The sequence below is a fragment of the Erythrolamprus reginae genome, chromosome 7, assembly GCF_031021105.1.
Source record: "Erythrolamprus reginae isolate rEryReg1 chromosome 7, rEryReg1.hap1, whole genome shotgun sequence".
Classification (NCBI taxonomy): domain Eukaryota; kingdom Metazoa; phylum Chordata; class Lepidosauria; order Squamata; family Dipsadidae; genus Erythrolamprus; species Erythrolamprus reginae.
The window spans coordinates 8,080,874-8,094,670 of record NC_091956.1 but is presented as its reverse complement, the minus strand read 5'-3'; the positions used below and the strand labels follow the sequence as shown (position 1 = coordinate 8,094,670).

The 13,797-nt window shown below is 43.0% G+C and overlaps 1 protein-coding gene across 1 annotated transcript in view; it reads right to left on the bottom strand.

Annotated features, from left to right (window-relative positions):
* Positions 1–13,797, bottom strand: part of FRAS1 (Fraser extracellular matrix complex subunit 1) — a 214,211-nt gene that overhangs the window by 16,406 nt on the left and 184,008 nt on the right. Inside the window, exons 57-61 of the mRNA XM_070756926.1 lie at positions 10,495–10,709; positions 8,644–8,794; positions 6,754–6,861; positions 5,286–5,445; positions 2,516–2,632 (exon numbers count right to left, since the gene is read on the bottom strand). Coding sequence (XP_070613027.1) covers positions 2,516–2,632; positions 5,286–5,445; positions 6,754–6,861; positions 8,644–8,794; positions 10,495–10,709 — 751 coding nt within the window. The remainder of the gene's footprint in view (positions 1–2,515; positions 2,633–5,285; positions 5,446–6,753; positions 6,862–8,643; positions 8,795–10,494; positions 10,710–13,797) is intronic.

Below are 13,797 nucleotides of genomic sequence, written 5' to 3'. Positions count from 1 at the left end.
TATAGTCCCCATTCAACTTGGAGATCTGTCTATTGTTCTTAATTTTTTGCAAATCAGACTCTTCTTTCGGTATCCAAGTAATGAATTCCTCCGACCATAGGTCTGGTGCCTTGGCGTCTGTCAAAAGTTCGTTATACAATTCCAACATTACATTGCCTAACCCCTTCTCCAATGTCTTATGTAGCTCTTTGGTATTCCATCCAGCCCTGGTGTTTTACCATTCCTCTGTCTTTTAATTGCCTCTGTTAATTATTCCATCGTTGTTATTTTCCCCTCTTAATAGTTTTAGAAAACTAAACTTTCTCCAGTGTTTTAGGAATTTCTGCTTGTTCCAAACATTCCCATGTTTTATCTTCTGCAACTATTCATTCTTTATATAATATTCTCAGGCAATTTCCCCTCCTGCTGATTCCGATATTGTAGAATCCCCCCCACCTCATCTTCCAGTGGTTTAATCCATATTCTTTCTTTCTCCTTTTTCATTTTATATGCCAATCATTTCCATGGTTTGTTCCCGTGCTCAATAAAATGTCTGTCTAGCTGTTTTTATTTTCACCGCCACCTCTTTTTTTTTTAATAGGTGCAGATTATCTTTTGTCCTACTTGGATAAAAATTGGACTTGCTAATATATTAAATACATTAAATTTATTTATTTATTTGGATTTCTAGGCTGCCCTGAGTCAGCTGAGAAGGGTGGCATAGAAATCTAAATAAATAAACAAATAAAAATAAATTAATAAATATAAATAATAAAAATAAATACATGATTGAATGAATGAATGAATGAATGAATGAATGAATGAATGAATGAATGAATGAATAAATAAATAGGAGATTAATGCCTATGGGCTTGAGTTTGACACCCTTGTCCTAGAACAGTGATGGCTTGGCTGCATAGCTAGAGGTATAACAAGCAGGAAGAGGGAGATTGTGATCCTGCTGTATAGAGCGCTGGTGAGACCCCATTTGGAATAACGTGTTCAGTTCTGGAGACCTCACCTACAAAAAGATATTGATAAAATTTAAAGGGTCCAAAGACGGGCTACAAGAATGGTGGAAGGTCTCAAGCATCAAACTTATCAGGAAAGACTTCATTAACTCAATGTGTATAGCCTGGAGGACAGAAGGGAAAGGGGGGACACGATCGAAACATTTAAATATGTGAAAGGGTTAAATAAGGTTCAGGAGGGAAGTGTTTTTAACAGGAAAGTGAACACAAGAACAAGGGGGCACAATCGGAGGTCAGTTGGGGGAAAGATCAGAAGCAACGTGAGAAAATATTATTTGACTGAAAGAGTAGTAGATGCTTGGGACAAACTTCCAGCAGACGTGGTGTTAGAGGAACGGTGGGCTGGTCCTTCACTGTTTCCAGGCCCCCCCGCGGGCCAGATTTAAGAACCCTGAGGGCCAGATCTGGCCTAAGGGCCCTGAGTTTGACACCCTTGTCCTAAAAGATCTTTTCAGGATGACCAGGATATATTGTTTTAAATTCTTCCTGCTTACATTCCATCAGCCATGTATAATTGCCTGGACACTGATGTCTTCTCTCACGCACATCCTCTTTACAATTCCTCCAGATAATAGCCCTCCGCCTGTTTACTGTTAATATTTCAACCTCCTCATCACGAAAGCTCTTCAGATGTTCCCCTATTATTGCGGCTCTAATTGTTCCTATTTGTATTCTCCTTGTTGACTTTAAGCTTACTTATGTGCAAGAAATGCACACAAACCTGTACCACCGTAGAAGAAGATGATGTAGCAAGCAGCTAAACCTCTTATTTATTCCTTCCTTCCTTCCTTCCTTCCTTCCTTCCTTCCTTCACTCATTCATTCATTATTAATTAGATTTGTATATTTCTTTCTTTCTTTCTTTCTTTCTATCTATCTATCTATCTATCTATCTATCTATCTATCTATCTATCTATCTATCTATCTATCTATCTATCTATCTATCTATCTATCTATCTATCTATCTATCTATCTATTAGATTTGTATGCCGCTCCTCTCCATAGACTCGGGGCGGCTAACAACAGTAAAAAGACAATATGAACAAATCTATTAAAAGCAATGTAAAAAACCCCAATTTAAGAAACCAATCATACATACAGACATACCATGCATAAGCCTAGGGGGAAGGGAATATCTCAATTCCCCCATGCCTGTCGACAGAGGTGGGTTTTAAGGAGCTTACGAAAGGCAAGGAGGGTGGGAGCAACTCTTATCTCTGGGGGGAGTTGGTTCCAGAGGGTCGGGGCCGCCACAGAGAAGGCTCTTCCCCTGGGTCCCGCCAAACGACATTGGTTAGTCAACGGGACCCGGAGAAGGCCAACTCTGTGGGATCTAACTGGTCGCTGGGATTTGTGCGGTCTCTTCCAATTCCAGAATTTAAAACATATATTATAGCCTTTGGCCATTTCTTCACGTGATGAAAATTTCCTCTTTTTAAAAAATAAATAAATCTTTAAATAATGACACTTATCTTCAGGCATAAAACAACATAAGCATCCACTTACTTTTCTGGAGCATGAGCAGTGCAGGGTAATGGCTTATCTCCGGGATCAACCCAAGATTGTGTGGGTTGGACTGTACATGGTATTAAGGAGATGGTATATTCACCGGAATAATCTTTCCTGAAAGCAGAGATAAAGTACTATTGTTAGTGCATTGAACTGCAAGCTTTTCCCCTCATGGTGCGACCGGAGCAATCTGGAACCGAACACACTCAATACCGTAGAAATGGTGGTAGACTTTGGGAAAGCTTCCCATTCTACCACCTCTCACAATACTAGGCGACACTGAGGGCTTTAATAATGATAATGATGATGATGATAATGATAATAATAAAAATCGAGCTGCAACAACTCTGGCATAAGCCAGTGAAAGTGGTCCCAGTGGTCCTTGGCACGCTGGGCGCAGTGCCAAAGGATCTCAGCGGACATTTGAAAACCATCGGAATTGACAAAATCTCCACCTGTCAATTGCAAAAGGCTGCTTTACTGGGATCAGCAAACATAATTCGCCGCTACATCACGCAGTCCTAGGTGCTTAGGAAGCGCCCGGCTGGTGATGAAATACGAAATCCAGCATAGTGATCTTGTTTGCTGTGTTGTATTGACATAATAACAACAACAACAACAACAATAATAATAATAATAATAATAAATTAACTATTTAACTAATTAACTATTAGATTTGTACGCATATCATTATTGAATTGTATTTTGTGAGCCGCCCCGAATCCTCAGAGAAAGGTGGCATACAAGTCTAATTAATAATAATAATTATTATTATTATTATTATTATTATTATTATTATTATTATTAATTAGACTTGTATGCCACCTTTCTCTGAGGATTCAGGGCGGCTCACAAAATACAATTCAATAATGATATGCGAACAAATCTAATAATTAAAAATTCTGAACTAACATCCCCTTATATTTAAAAAACAATCAATTAACTCAATCACATCCACACATAACTTTTAATGGTCAGAAAGAAGGGGGGGCATGCTCTAACTGCCCCAGGCCTGGCGACATAGATGGGTTTTTAAGAGTTTGCGGAAAGCAAGGAGTGTGGGGCAGTGCAAATCTCTGGGGGGAACTGATTCCAGAGGGCTGGGGCCGCCACAGAGAAGGCTTTTCCCCTAGGTCCTGCCAGACGACATTGTCTAGTCCAGCGTTTCCCAACCGGTGTTCCGCGGCACACTGGTGTGCCGCGAGACATGGCCAGGTGTGCCGCCAAGCTTCAGCTGGGCGGGGCGCTGCCGGTACTCCCGCTCGCAGCTGTCTCCTGCTCGATGCCGCGGTTTTCGGCGCTCTCCTGCTGGGCCCCAAAGAAAGAAGGCAGGAAGAAGGAGAGCTCCATTCTTCGCACCTTTTTCCCGCCTTCTTTCTTTGGGGCCCAGCAGGAGAGCGCCGAAAACCGCGGCATCGAGCAGGAGGCGGGGGACAGCTGCGAGCGGGAGCCCCAGGACGGAAGTACCGGCAGCGCCCCGCCCAGCTGGAGCTCCTCTTTCGTCGATGGCAAGTGTCCGATGGGAGCGGGGGGGGGTGGCCGTCGGGGGAGATGGCGGCGGCGATAGGGATCGCTCTCTCTCTCTCTCTCAGCTGACTGCAAGTGGGAGCCCTGACGGTGGCGGTTGGACGTTCTGCTGGACGTCGTACATGCTGGCGCTGCGTGCCTGGCATATACGGTGTCCAGCACCACGTCCAGCTGCCGCCGTCAGGGCTCCCGCTTGCAGTCAGCTGAGAGAGAGAGAGAAAGAGAGACATATAAGAGGCAGAGAGAGAAAGAGAGACATAGCAAGAGAGGCAGAGAAAGAGAGACAGAGCAAGAAAGAGAGACAGCAAGAGAGGCAGAGAAAGAGAGAGAGAGAAAGAGAGAGAGAAAGAGAGACATAGCAAGAGAGGCAGAGAGAGAGAAAAAGAAAGAGAGACATAGCAAGAGAAAAAGAGAGACTTAGCAAGAGAGGCACAGAGAGAGAGAGAAAGAGAAAGAAAGAGAGACATAGCAAGAGAGACAGAGAGAGAAAGAGAGATAGCAAGAGAGGCAAAGAGAAAGAAAGAGACATATAGCAAGACAGTGAAAGAGAGAGAGAGAGAGCAAGAGAGAGAGAAAAAAGCAAGAAAGAGATAGCAAGAGAGACAGAGAGAGAGAGCAAGGGAGAGAGAAAGACATAGAGGAAGGGAAGGAGGGAGAGAGAAAGAGAGCAAAAAAGAGAGGAAGAAAGAAAGAAAGAAAGAGGGATGGAGAGAGAGAATGAAGGGAAGGAAGGAAAAGAGAGAAAGAGGGAGAAATAGAGCGAAAGGGAGGAAGAGAGAGGGTTTTTTTGTCCAAACTTTTCTTTAGCCCGCCCCCCCCCCTTTCAGTGTTCCCCAGGATTTTGAAAATACGAATAATGTGCCGCGGCTCAAAAAAGGTTGGGAAACACTGGTCTAGTCGATGGGACCTGGAGAAGACCAACTCTGTGGGATCCAGTCTGCCGCTGGGATTTGTGTGGCAGAAGGCAGTCCGGTAGGTAATCTTTAAAGGTAATGATCAACACCTTTGGTCCATTTATTATCCATCCATCCACCCATCTTTCTCTCCACCTACCCATTCATATTTCCATCCATCCATCCATCCAACTATCTTTCTGTCCACCCAGCCATCCATCCACCCGCCCATTTATCTTTCTATCTACCCACCTACCCATCTTTCCATCCATCGTATCTCCTTGGACCACGATAGCAACTTTGATAGCAACTTCAAAGCAAATGCATCTCAATATTTTTCTTCATACCTGCTGTAGGAGCTGGTTGCTCTCCAGAGTTGATAAGGGGAGTCAAAAGTCTGTCCACTCCACAAGAGCTGTAGGTCAAATTCCATCCCTCCCAGGTGGTCCGGAGTCAGGATAAAAGACTTGGCGTTTGGCAGGGTGTGGTGTTCCATCACAAAATGCCCTGTACAGACGGGAATAAGCAGTTTCGTTGTCATAATGTCCAGATTTCTTTGTGGGGGAAGAGCAAATGGTCTTGAAGAAAGGGAGGAAGAGCTTCCACCAAAGCAACAACATGATAAAAGTGGCCTGAGCGTAAGCAGGGGGTTGGACTAGAAGACCTCCAAGGTCCCTTCCAACTCTGTTATTTTGTTCTATAACCAACCTGTCAGCCTTTGCATTGCTTCCATTGTAACGGTGGGAGGGGGGCAGAGCATTGGAATTTGGGGAGGGGGAAGACATGCTGGAGGACCCTGGATAAAGTTTGAATTACTGTTAAGAGAGGGGTAGCACCACCATCCTCTTCCTGGCACCGCTGTGCATCCTGGACATGTTTATCACTGACTCAAGGTCAACGGCCATTGCATACCAGATGTGGAAGAATCTAAGGACTAATGCATCCACCGGACACATTAGGGCATGGTCTGCATTGGTTACCGATCAGTTTCCGGTCACAATTCAAAGTGTTGGTTATGACCTATAAAGCCCTACATGGCACTGGACCAGGGTTTCTACGAGACCGCCTTCTGCGGCACGAATCCCAGTGACTGGTTAGGTCCCACAGAGTCGGCCTTCTCCTGGTCCCGTCGACTAAACAATGTCGTCTGGCGGGACCCAAGGGAAGAGCCTTCTCTGTGGCGGCCCCGACCCTCTGGAACCAGCTCCCCCCAGAGATTAGGATTGCCCCCACCCTCCTTGCCTTTCGTAAACTCCTTAAAACCCACCTCTGCTGTCAGGCATGGGGGAACTGAGACATCTCCCCATTGCCCATGTAGTTTTTGTGTATGATTCGATTGTGTGCTTGGTTTTTTTATATATTGGGGTTTCTTTTTTGGATTTTTTAACCTAAAACTGTAATTTAGATTGCTAATTATTAGATTTGTTACTATGTACTGTTTTTTACCATTGTTGTGAGCTGCCCCGAGTCTGCGGAGAGGGGCGGCATATAAATCCAATTAATCTAATCTAATCTAATCTAATCTAATCTTATACTCAGTGTGAAACCTGAGCCTGTTTCAATGAACACAAAAGGGATATCCTGGTAGGAAGGGTAGTTTGGGGACCCATATTTAATTTCCCCAGGGCACACCTGACCATGTCTCACAGCACACTAGCGTGCCATGGCACACTGGTTGAAAAACACTGGACTAGAAGACCTCCAAGGTCCCTTCCAACTCTTGCTATAACCAACCAACATTCAACACATCTGGAATACCGAGGCAGAAAAAACTTGGCCATCCTTGGTTAGTTGCAGAACGCAAGAATGACTCACCTCTGAACTTGGCATGAGTTTTGAACTCAATGACCAGCCGGCCATCATCTCGGATGTAGATCCTGATGATCTGCAGTTTGGCCGAGAGGACGCTGTCCGTCTGTATACCTGAAGGAGAGAGAGAGAAAAAAAATGCAACAATCTGGACTTCCTTAACAAAGGGTCATGGATTAATCATCACATCGCCCCGCTCCTTCAGTTGGGCTCCACTTCCAGCAGGTGGAGAACATCAAAGAAGTTCTCAAGAAGCCACTTGGCCAAATTGAGAACAATGTAGCGTCTCAGGGTTGCTACAATTCCCTCTTTCAACCCCCGTGTCCAGTATCAGGTTCCTACCGGAACAGGGTGAGGGGTGGGGGTATACCGCACCAGTAGCGGAAATGGAGCTGCGCACTGAACTCCGGGCGACTGTAGGGTACGCGCACACATCGGAGCGATGCGCACGCATGGGGAGAAAAAAATCTTGTGAGAGGACGCATGGGAGATTTCAGCGCTTTTGGCACCAAACTCTTGTGCACCCGCCCGTCTTCTTGCGAGGTTTGCTTTTTAAATTTATTTTTATTATTAATTAGATTTGTATGCCGCCCCTCTCCGCAGACTCAGGGCGGCTCATAACAATAACAAGAACAATGTAAGAACAAATCTAATGATTTAAAAAAATGCTAAAAACCCCATTATTAAAAGCAAACATACACACAAACATACCATGTATAAACTGTATAGGCCCGGGGGAGATGTCTCAGTTCCCCCATGCCTGACGGCAGAGATGAGTCTTAAGAACTTTACGAAAGGCAAGGAGGGTGGGGGCAGTTCTAATCTCCAGGGGAGCTGGTTCCAGAGGGTCGGGGCCGCCACAGAGAAGGCTCTTCTCCTGGGTCCCGCCAAACGACATTGTTTAGTTGACGGGACCCAGAGATGGCCAACTCTGTGGGACCTAACCGGTCGCTGGGATTCGTGCGGCAGAAGGCGGTCCCGGAGATATTCTGGTCTGATGCCATGAAGGGCTTTATAGGTCATGACCAATACTTGTGACCAGCAGCCAATGTTCCCTCTAATTTTTTTTTGGGGGGCCGAAAAGTATAGTGTCTGAGCGGCAGTCCCTTCGGGACTGGGCGGCACAGAAATAATAAATAAATAAACAAACAAACAAACAAATAACCCACCCTGTTTTGCCTCAGAGAATTTCAAAATAAAATACTGTACTGTGTGTCTATAACAGTGAGCTCATAATAGGGCAACTCTATCAATATCAAAATGCCACTTAAATAGTTGAGCTAGTTTCAAACTAGATTTTGATTTTCTTTCTCTCTTCCTTACTCCCATTCTTTTTCTTTTTCTTTTCCTTCCTCTCTTTTTTCTATCTGTTTCTCTCTCTTCCTCTCTTCCTCTCTCTCTCCTTCCCTCTCACTCTTTCCCTATCGGCTTCTGGGCAGGTTTGGAAAACTCTGAGTTGATGATGATTTTTAAATGAGCGATTGCTCACTGCTTAGCTTAGAGGGAACTATGCCAGCAGCCAATGCAGACTGCGGAGTGTTGGTGTAACATGGGCATACCTGGGGAAGCCCATGATAGCTCTCGCAGCTGCATTCTGCACGATCTGAAGTTTCCGAACACTCTTCAAAGGTAGCCCCATGTAGAGAGCATTACTGTAGTCGAACCTCAAGGTGATGGGGGCATGAGTGACTGTGAGCAGTGAGTCCCGGTCCAGATAGGGCCGCAACTGGTGCTTTCCTGTGCATGTGCAGAAGCCAAATCTCGCTCTTGGGAGAGGATGCGTCCATGCGCCGCCAGTCACTCAGAGCTGCACGAGCATCAGCACCCACCGGTAGCGGCGATAAGTTGGAACCCCCGCCTGCCCGTGTCATAGAGAAAATAAAGGTAGCCCCTTACCTGTTCTCCAGAGAATGGTGTCGTAGAAGAAGGAAAACTCCATCTCTGTGTGATGCTCAAGAGAAGCCCAACCTCTGGGTGCAGTTACGTAAACGTAGGAGACGTAAAGTGGGACGTGGACTGTCAAGAACGACTGGGCCGAATCCCGAACCTGTCATCACCGAAGGAAAAAGCACTGTACTGTACAGTTTTTTATATACCATCCGGCCTTCTTAGACAGCAGAGGGACCAATCTGGCTGGCCGTGCCCCTCGCTCCAGCCCGTAAGGTTTAAAATTATTGTTTACCATCTCTAGCCTTGACAATTCTATAATATGCTTCTACATCTTGGATACGGAGATTCCTTGGACAGAGAGATGGGTGATGTATAAATAATAATAATAATAATAATAAATAAAATAAAATGGAGAGAGGGAGAGAAAGAGAGAGAGAGAGAGAAAGGAAGGAAGGAAGGAAAGAAAGAAAGAAAGAGGAGGGAGAGAGGGAGGTAAAGAGGGTGGGAAGGAAGGAAAGAAAAGAAAAAAGAAAAGGAGAAGGAGAGAGGGAGGAAAGGAAGGAAGGAAGGAAGGAAAGAAAGAAAGAAGAAAGACGAGGGAGAGAGAGAGTGGGAAGGAAAGTAAAGAAAGGAAGAAAGAAAAAAGAAAGAAAGAAAGAAAAGGGGAAGGAGGGAGGGAAGAAAGGAAGGAATAAAAGAAATGGAGGGAGGGAACGAAAGAAGGAAGGAGGAAGAAAGACCAAAAGAAAGAAAAGTGAGGGAGAGAGAGAGAGAGAGAAAGATAGAAGGACAGAAAGAAAGAAAGAGAAAGTGGGAGGAAAGGAGGGAAGGAAGGAAAGAGAGAGAAATAAATAAATAAATAAATGAATGGGAGGTAAGGAGGGAATGAATGAATAAAAGAAAGAAAAGGGAGGGATGGAAAGAAAGAAAGAAAGAAAGAGAGAGAGGCAGGGTGGGAGGGGAAGAAGGAAAGAGAAAGAAAGGAAGGAAGGAAGGAAGAGAGGGAAATAAAGAAAAGAAGGTGGAAGGAGGGGGAGAAGGAAGAAAGGAAGGAAAAATGGGAGGGAAGGAAAGAGAGAAAGAAACAAAGAAACAAAGAAAGAGGGAGGGAGAGAGGAAAAAAGGACGAGAGACTTAATTTTTTTTTTCTCATTCACATGAAACACCAAACTATTTCTTTCCCTGTTCGGGACAGAGAAATTTAGAAGCAAGAAAATTAAATGAAAATCCTATCGTTTTACTTTATTGCTGATTAATAATAAGTATGCATGACCAGGCCTTCCTATCTTTCCCTGGTAGCAGACGATAATGATTATGATCATAATTGGGGCACTGCGTAAAGAGGTTTTTCAGAGCTATTAATATTTCAGGGAAATCTACGTCCCTCATCCCCTGAATATCACAAACAGAAGCTGATTGGATCTCTTCTATGGACGAAAAACGCACCTTGCCACAACGCACTACGAGTTCCTGGCCAAACACCAGGTGCCAACACTGCCCCCCTAGTCCTGACGTCGCCCCAGCAAAGTTCTTTTTGTTCCCAGCCCTGAAAGGAACCCGTTTTTTGTCCATAGAAGAGATCCAATCAGCCGTGACGAAGACCTTGCGATAAGTCCCCGAAGACGCCTTCCAGGGTGCGTACTGGTCATGGCAGAGTCACTGGAAAAAATGTGTAGAGGCCCAAGGTCAGTACTTTGAAGAATTTTATGTGTTTGTGCAAATCTGTTCGATAAATTACTTTTTAAAAAATTGCATTACTTTTTCAACGCACCCTGTATTATTATCCTTCAGGTGAATTTACAATAGGAACCACCATGCCAGTGTCATTTCTGAGTTTCCCCATATAAGAAGCATTACCTGGAAGTCTGCAGTGACAGACCCTCCACAGACATCAATTAACTCCGTCATGTCATAGTATGCGTCAAATGTCCAAATACAGCTCTTCAGGTTGAGGTGCTTGTAAAACTGGATAGTCTTTGGTTCTCTCACGTTGGGATCAAATTGGTACGGCCGGTCATATCCAGGGCCCAGAATGATATTATTGTACGTCACTTCATCTAGAAATCCAGCTTCTGGGTTGGAAGTAATACATATAAAAGCAAAATGTCAAAAATAATTTAGCCAGGTCGGCTAAATTTAGAATTAGTGGCATATATATATATATGATTCGACACAAAAATATGTAACCGTTCCCTGGTGCAGAGCTGAAGGGATTGGATACTGTAGCCTAGAGGTTAATTATCTACCTTACAAGGCAAAGGTTGCAGGTTCAAGTCCCAGTGGGTATGGCTAGCTGATGAGGCCAAAATAAGGCCGAAATAGATCTATCCTAGTCTCCCTTAATTTTCAAATTCAGCAAAAAAAACATGTGACACATACAGATAGAATTGTCGGCTATCAATAAAATTAACTGCCTTGGAAATGGCCCTGGGTTGGGCCGAGAGGCAAATAAGGAGCTGTGATGTTCCTTCAATACACCAGGGTGATTCGACACAAAAATATGTAACCCTTCCCTGGGGCAGAGCTGAAGGGATTGGATACTGAAGGCTAGAGGATAATTCTCTGCCTTACAAGGCAAAGGTTGCAGGTTCAAGTCCCAGTGGGTATGGCTAGCTGATGAGGCCAAAATAAGGCTAAAATAGATCTATCCTACTCCCTTAATTTTCAAATTCAGCAAAAAAACATGTAATATATATATATGCTCTGAGTCCTCGAAGAGGGGCGGCATAGAAATCTAATTTATTATGGTTGTTGTTGTTGTTGTTGTTGTTATTATTATTATTATTATTATTATTATTATTATTAAAATCTTATCTGCCTTGGAATATGGCCACTAATGGGGCTGAGAGGCAAAAAGGAAGCTGTGATGCCAGGGTGACTCGACAAAAAAAAAAATCACACATAACCCTTCCCTGGTACAATCTGATGCAGGACATGAGCCTGTAGCTTAGAGGCTAAGGTCACTGCCTTAAAAGGCAGAGGCCACAGGTTCAAATCTCAGTAAGGGTGTGTCTACCTGATGAAGGCAAATAAGCCCGAAACAGATCTATGATAGTCTCGCTTTTCTTTTCGTTATCAGCAAAAATATTTTACATATATATATATAATTGGAAGGGACCTAGGAGGTCTTCTAATCCAATCCTCAGCTCAAGCAGAAAACTTGAACACTTCAGACAAATGGTTATCCACTTTCTTCTTAACAACTTCCAGTGTTGGAGCATTCACAACTTCTGGAGGCAAGCTGTTCCACTGGTTAATTGTTCTAACTGTCAGGAAATTTCTCCTTAGTTCTAAGTTGCTTCTTTCCTTGATTAGTTTCCACCCAATGCTTCTTGTTCTTGTTCTACCCTCTGGATGCTTCAGAGAATAGGTTGACTCCCTCTTCTTTGTGGCAACCCCCTGAGATATTGAAACACTACTATCATGTCTCCCCTAGTCCTTCTTTTCACTAATTACACATATCCAGTTCCTGATTCTTCATATGTTTTATCCTCCAGCCCCCTTATCATCTTTCTTGCTCTTCTCTGCATCCTTTCTAGAGTCTCAACATCTTTTTGATATTATGGAGACCAAAATTGGACGCAATATTCCAAATGTGGTCTTACTAAGGCATTATAAAGTGATGGTAACAGCAAAGTAACAAGACATTAAGGATTTTTGACAGCTCTGTGACAAATAAATAAGTGAGCATCTGTTTCCAGAGTCAGATCTAAACTGATCATTGGAACACAGAAAATATTGTTTAGAGCAAATAATTTTACAGAACACTGCAGCTGTAAATTGACTAACTGCTATCTCTCTTTCATTGCTCTCAGGGTAGTACTACCAAGCTCCAAGTAATTAGATAGCCTATCTTACAGTCGTTTAACAATGACAGGTGGGCAAGAAAGAACATGGCAAGTTTTTTTTTTTAACAAAATAAAAATGCACTCAACTATACTGCTTTCTTTGAAAGCAGGGCAGAAAGAAAAAAGAGAAGAGAGAGCTAAACTGATTGACGTATCCAATCAAGTGAGAAGATTTCTAGGTTTTTTTTTAGATAAATCTTCTATGTGATGCCTCTAGAGGTTTGTCTCATCTTTTTCCCTGATGGGATCTTCATCTTTTAATGGCTACGTGACTGGCAGCTAAAACACGGTCCTGCCTCTGCTGCAAATTCATTCTGTGGGTGCCAATTAGGCTGCTATGTTTTCATGGAATCTGGTGGCTGAGATGTCCTTTGTTTTGCTATTTTGAGAACGTACTCAAATCTGCAAAATGCATCCCTAAGAAAAAAATGGAAAAGAACTTGGGATGAAAGTGTGAATGTGGGGAAAAGTACCTGAGAAATTCAGGTAAGATCATGGCTAAAAAAGCAATCCGTGTTGTAATCATAGGTTTTTAGGCACTGAACGTTGGGATGGAATATTGCTGAAGGGTGATGTTTTAGCCTAATGGGTGCTGTATAAACCTTATTCTTCCTCTATGAAAGGCAGCAAAGTCCAGGCTGAGTAAGCAAGCTGCAGAATCCATGACCACGTGGAAAATAATTAACTTGATATACAGTAGAGATGCGGAAGTAAATACACTATTTTTGGCTATGAGCAGTATCACAAGCCTTCCCTTAACACTTTAAACCCCTAAATTGCAATTTCCCATTCCCTTAGCAACCATTCAGATTATTACTCACCATGTTTATTTATTAAAGTTTATTAAAAAAATATTTATTAAAGGCAAACAAAAGTTTGGCGATGACATATGACGTCATCGGATGGGAAAAACCGTGGTATAGGGAAAAAACCCGCAAAGTATTTTTTAATTAATATTTTGGGGAAACCGTGGTATAGACATTCCGCGAAGTTTGAACCCGTGGAAATCGAGGGAACACTGTAATATAATATGAAGCAACAGTACAATTGAAACAATCTGCAGTTACCTTGTAAAAAGTTTGATTTATTATTTCATGAATGTAATAAATATTAGAATATAAAAGTATGAAATATAATGTATGCAATGGAATGTAACAGGTAAAAATCTACTATAAGAATGTTAATAGAGATGGTTTATAATCTGTAAAACAGAATAATGTGTGAGTTGAATTATATGTGAAAATTTAATAAAGAAATTTAAAAAAAATAAAAAATAAAATCTAAAAGAAGGTGAGGGAACACCGGTAAGACC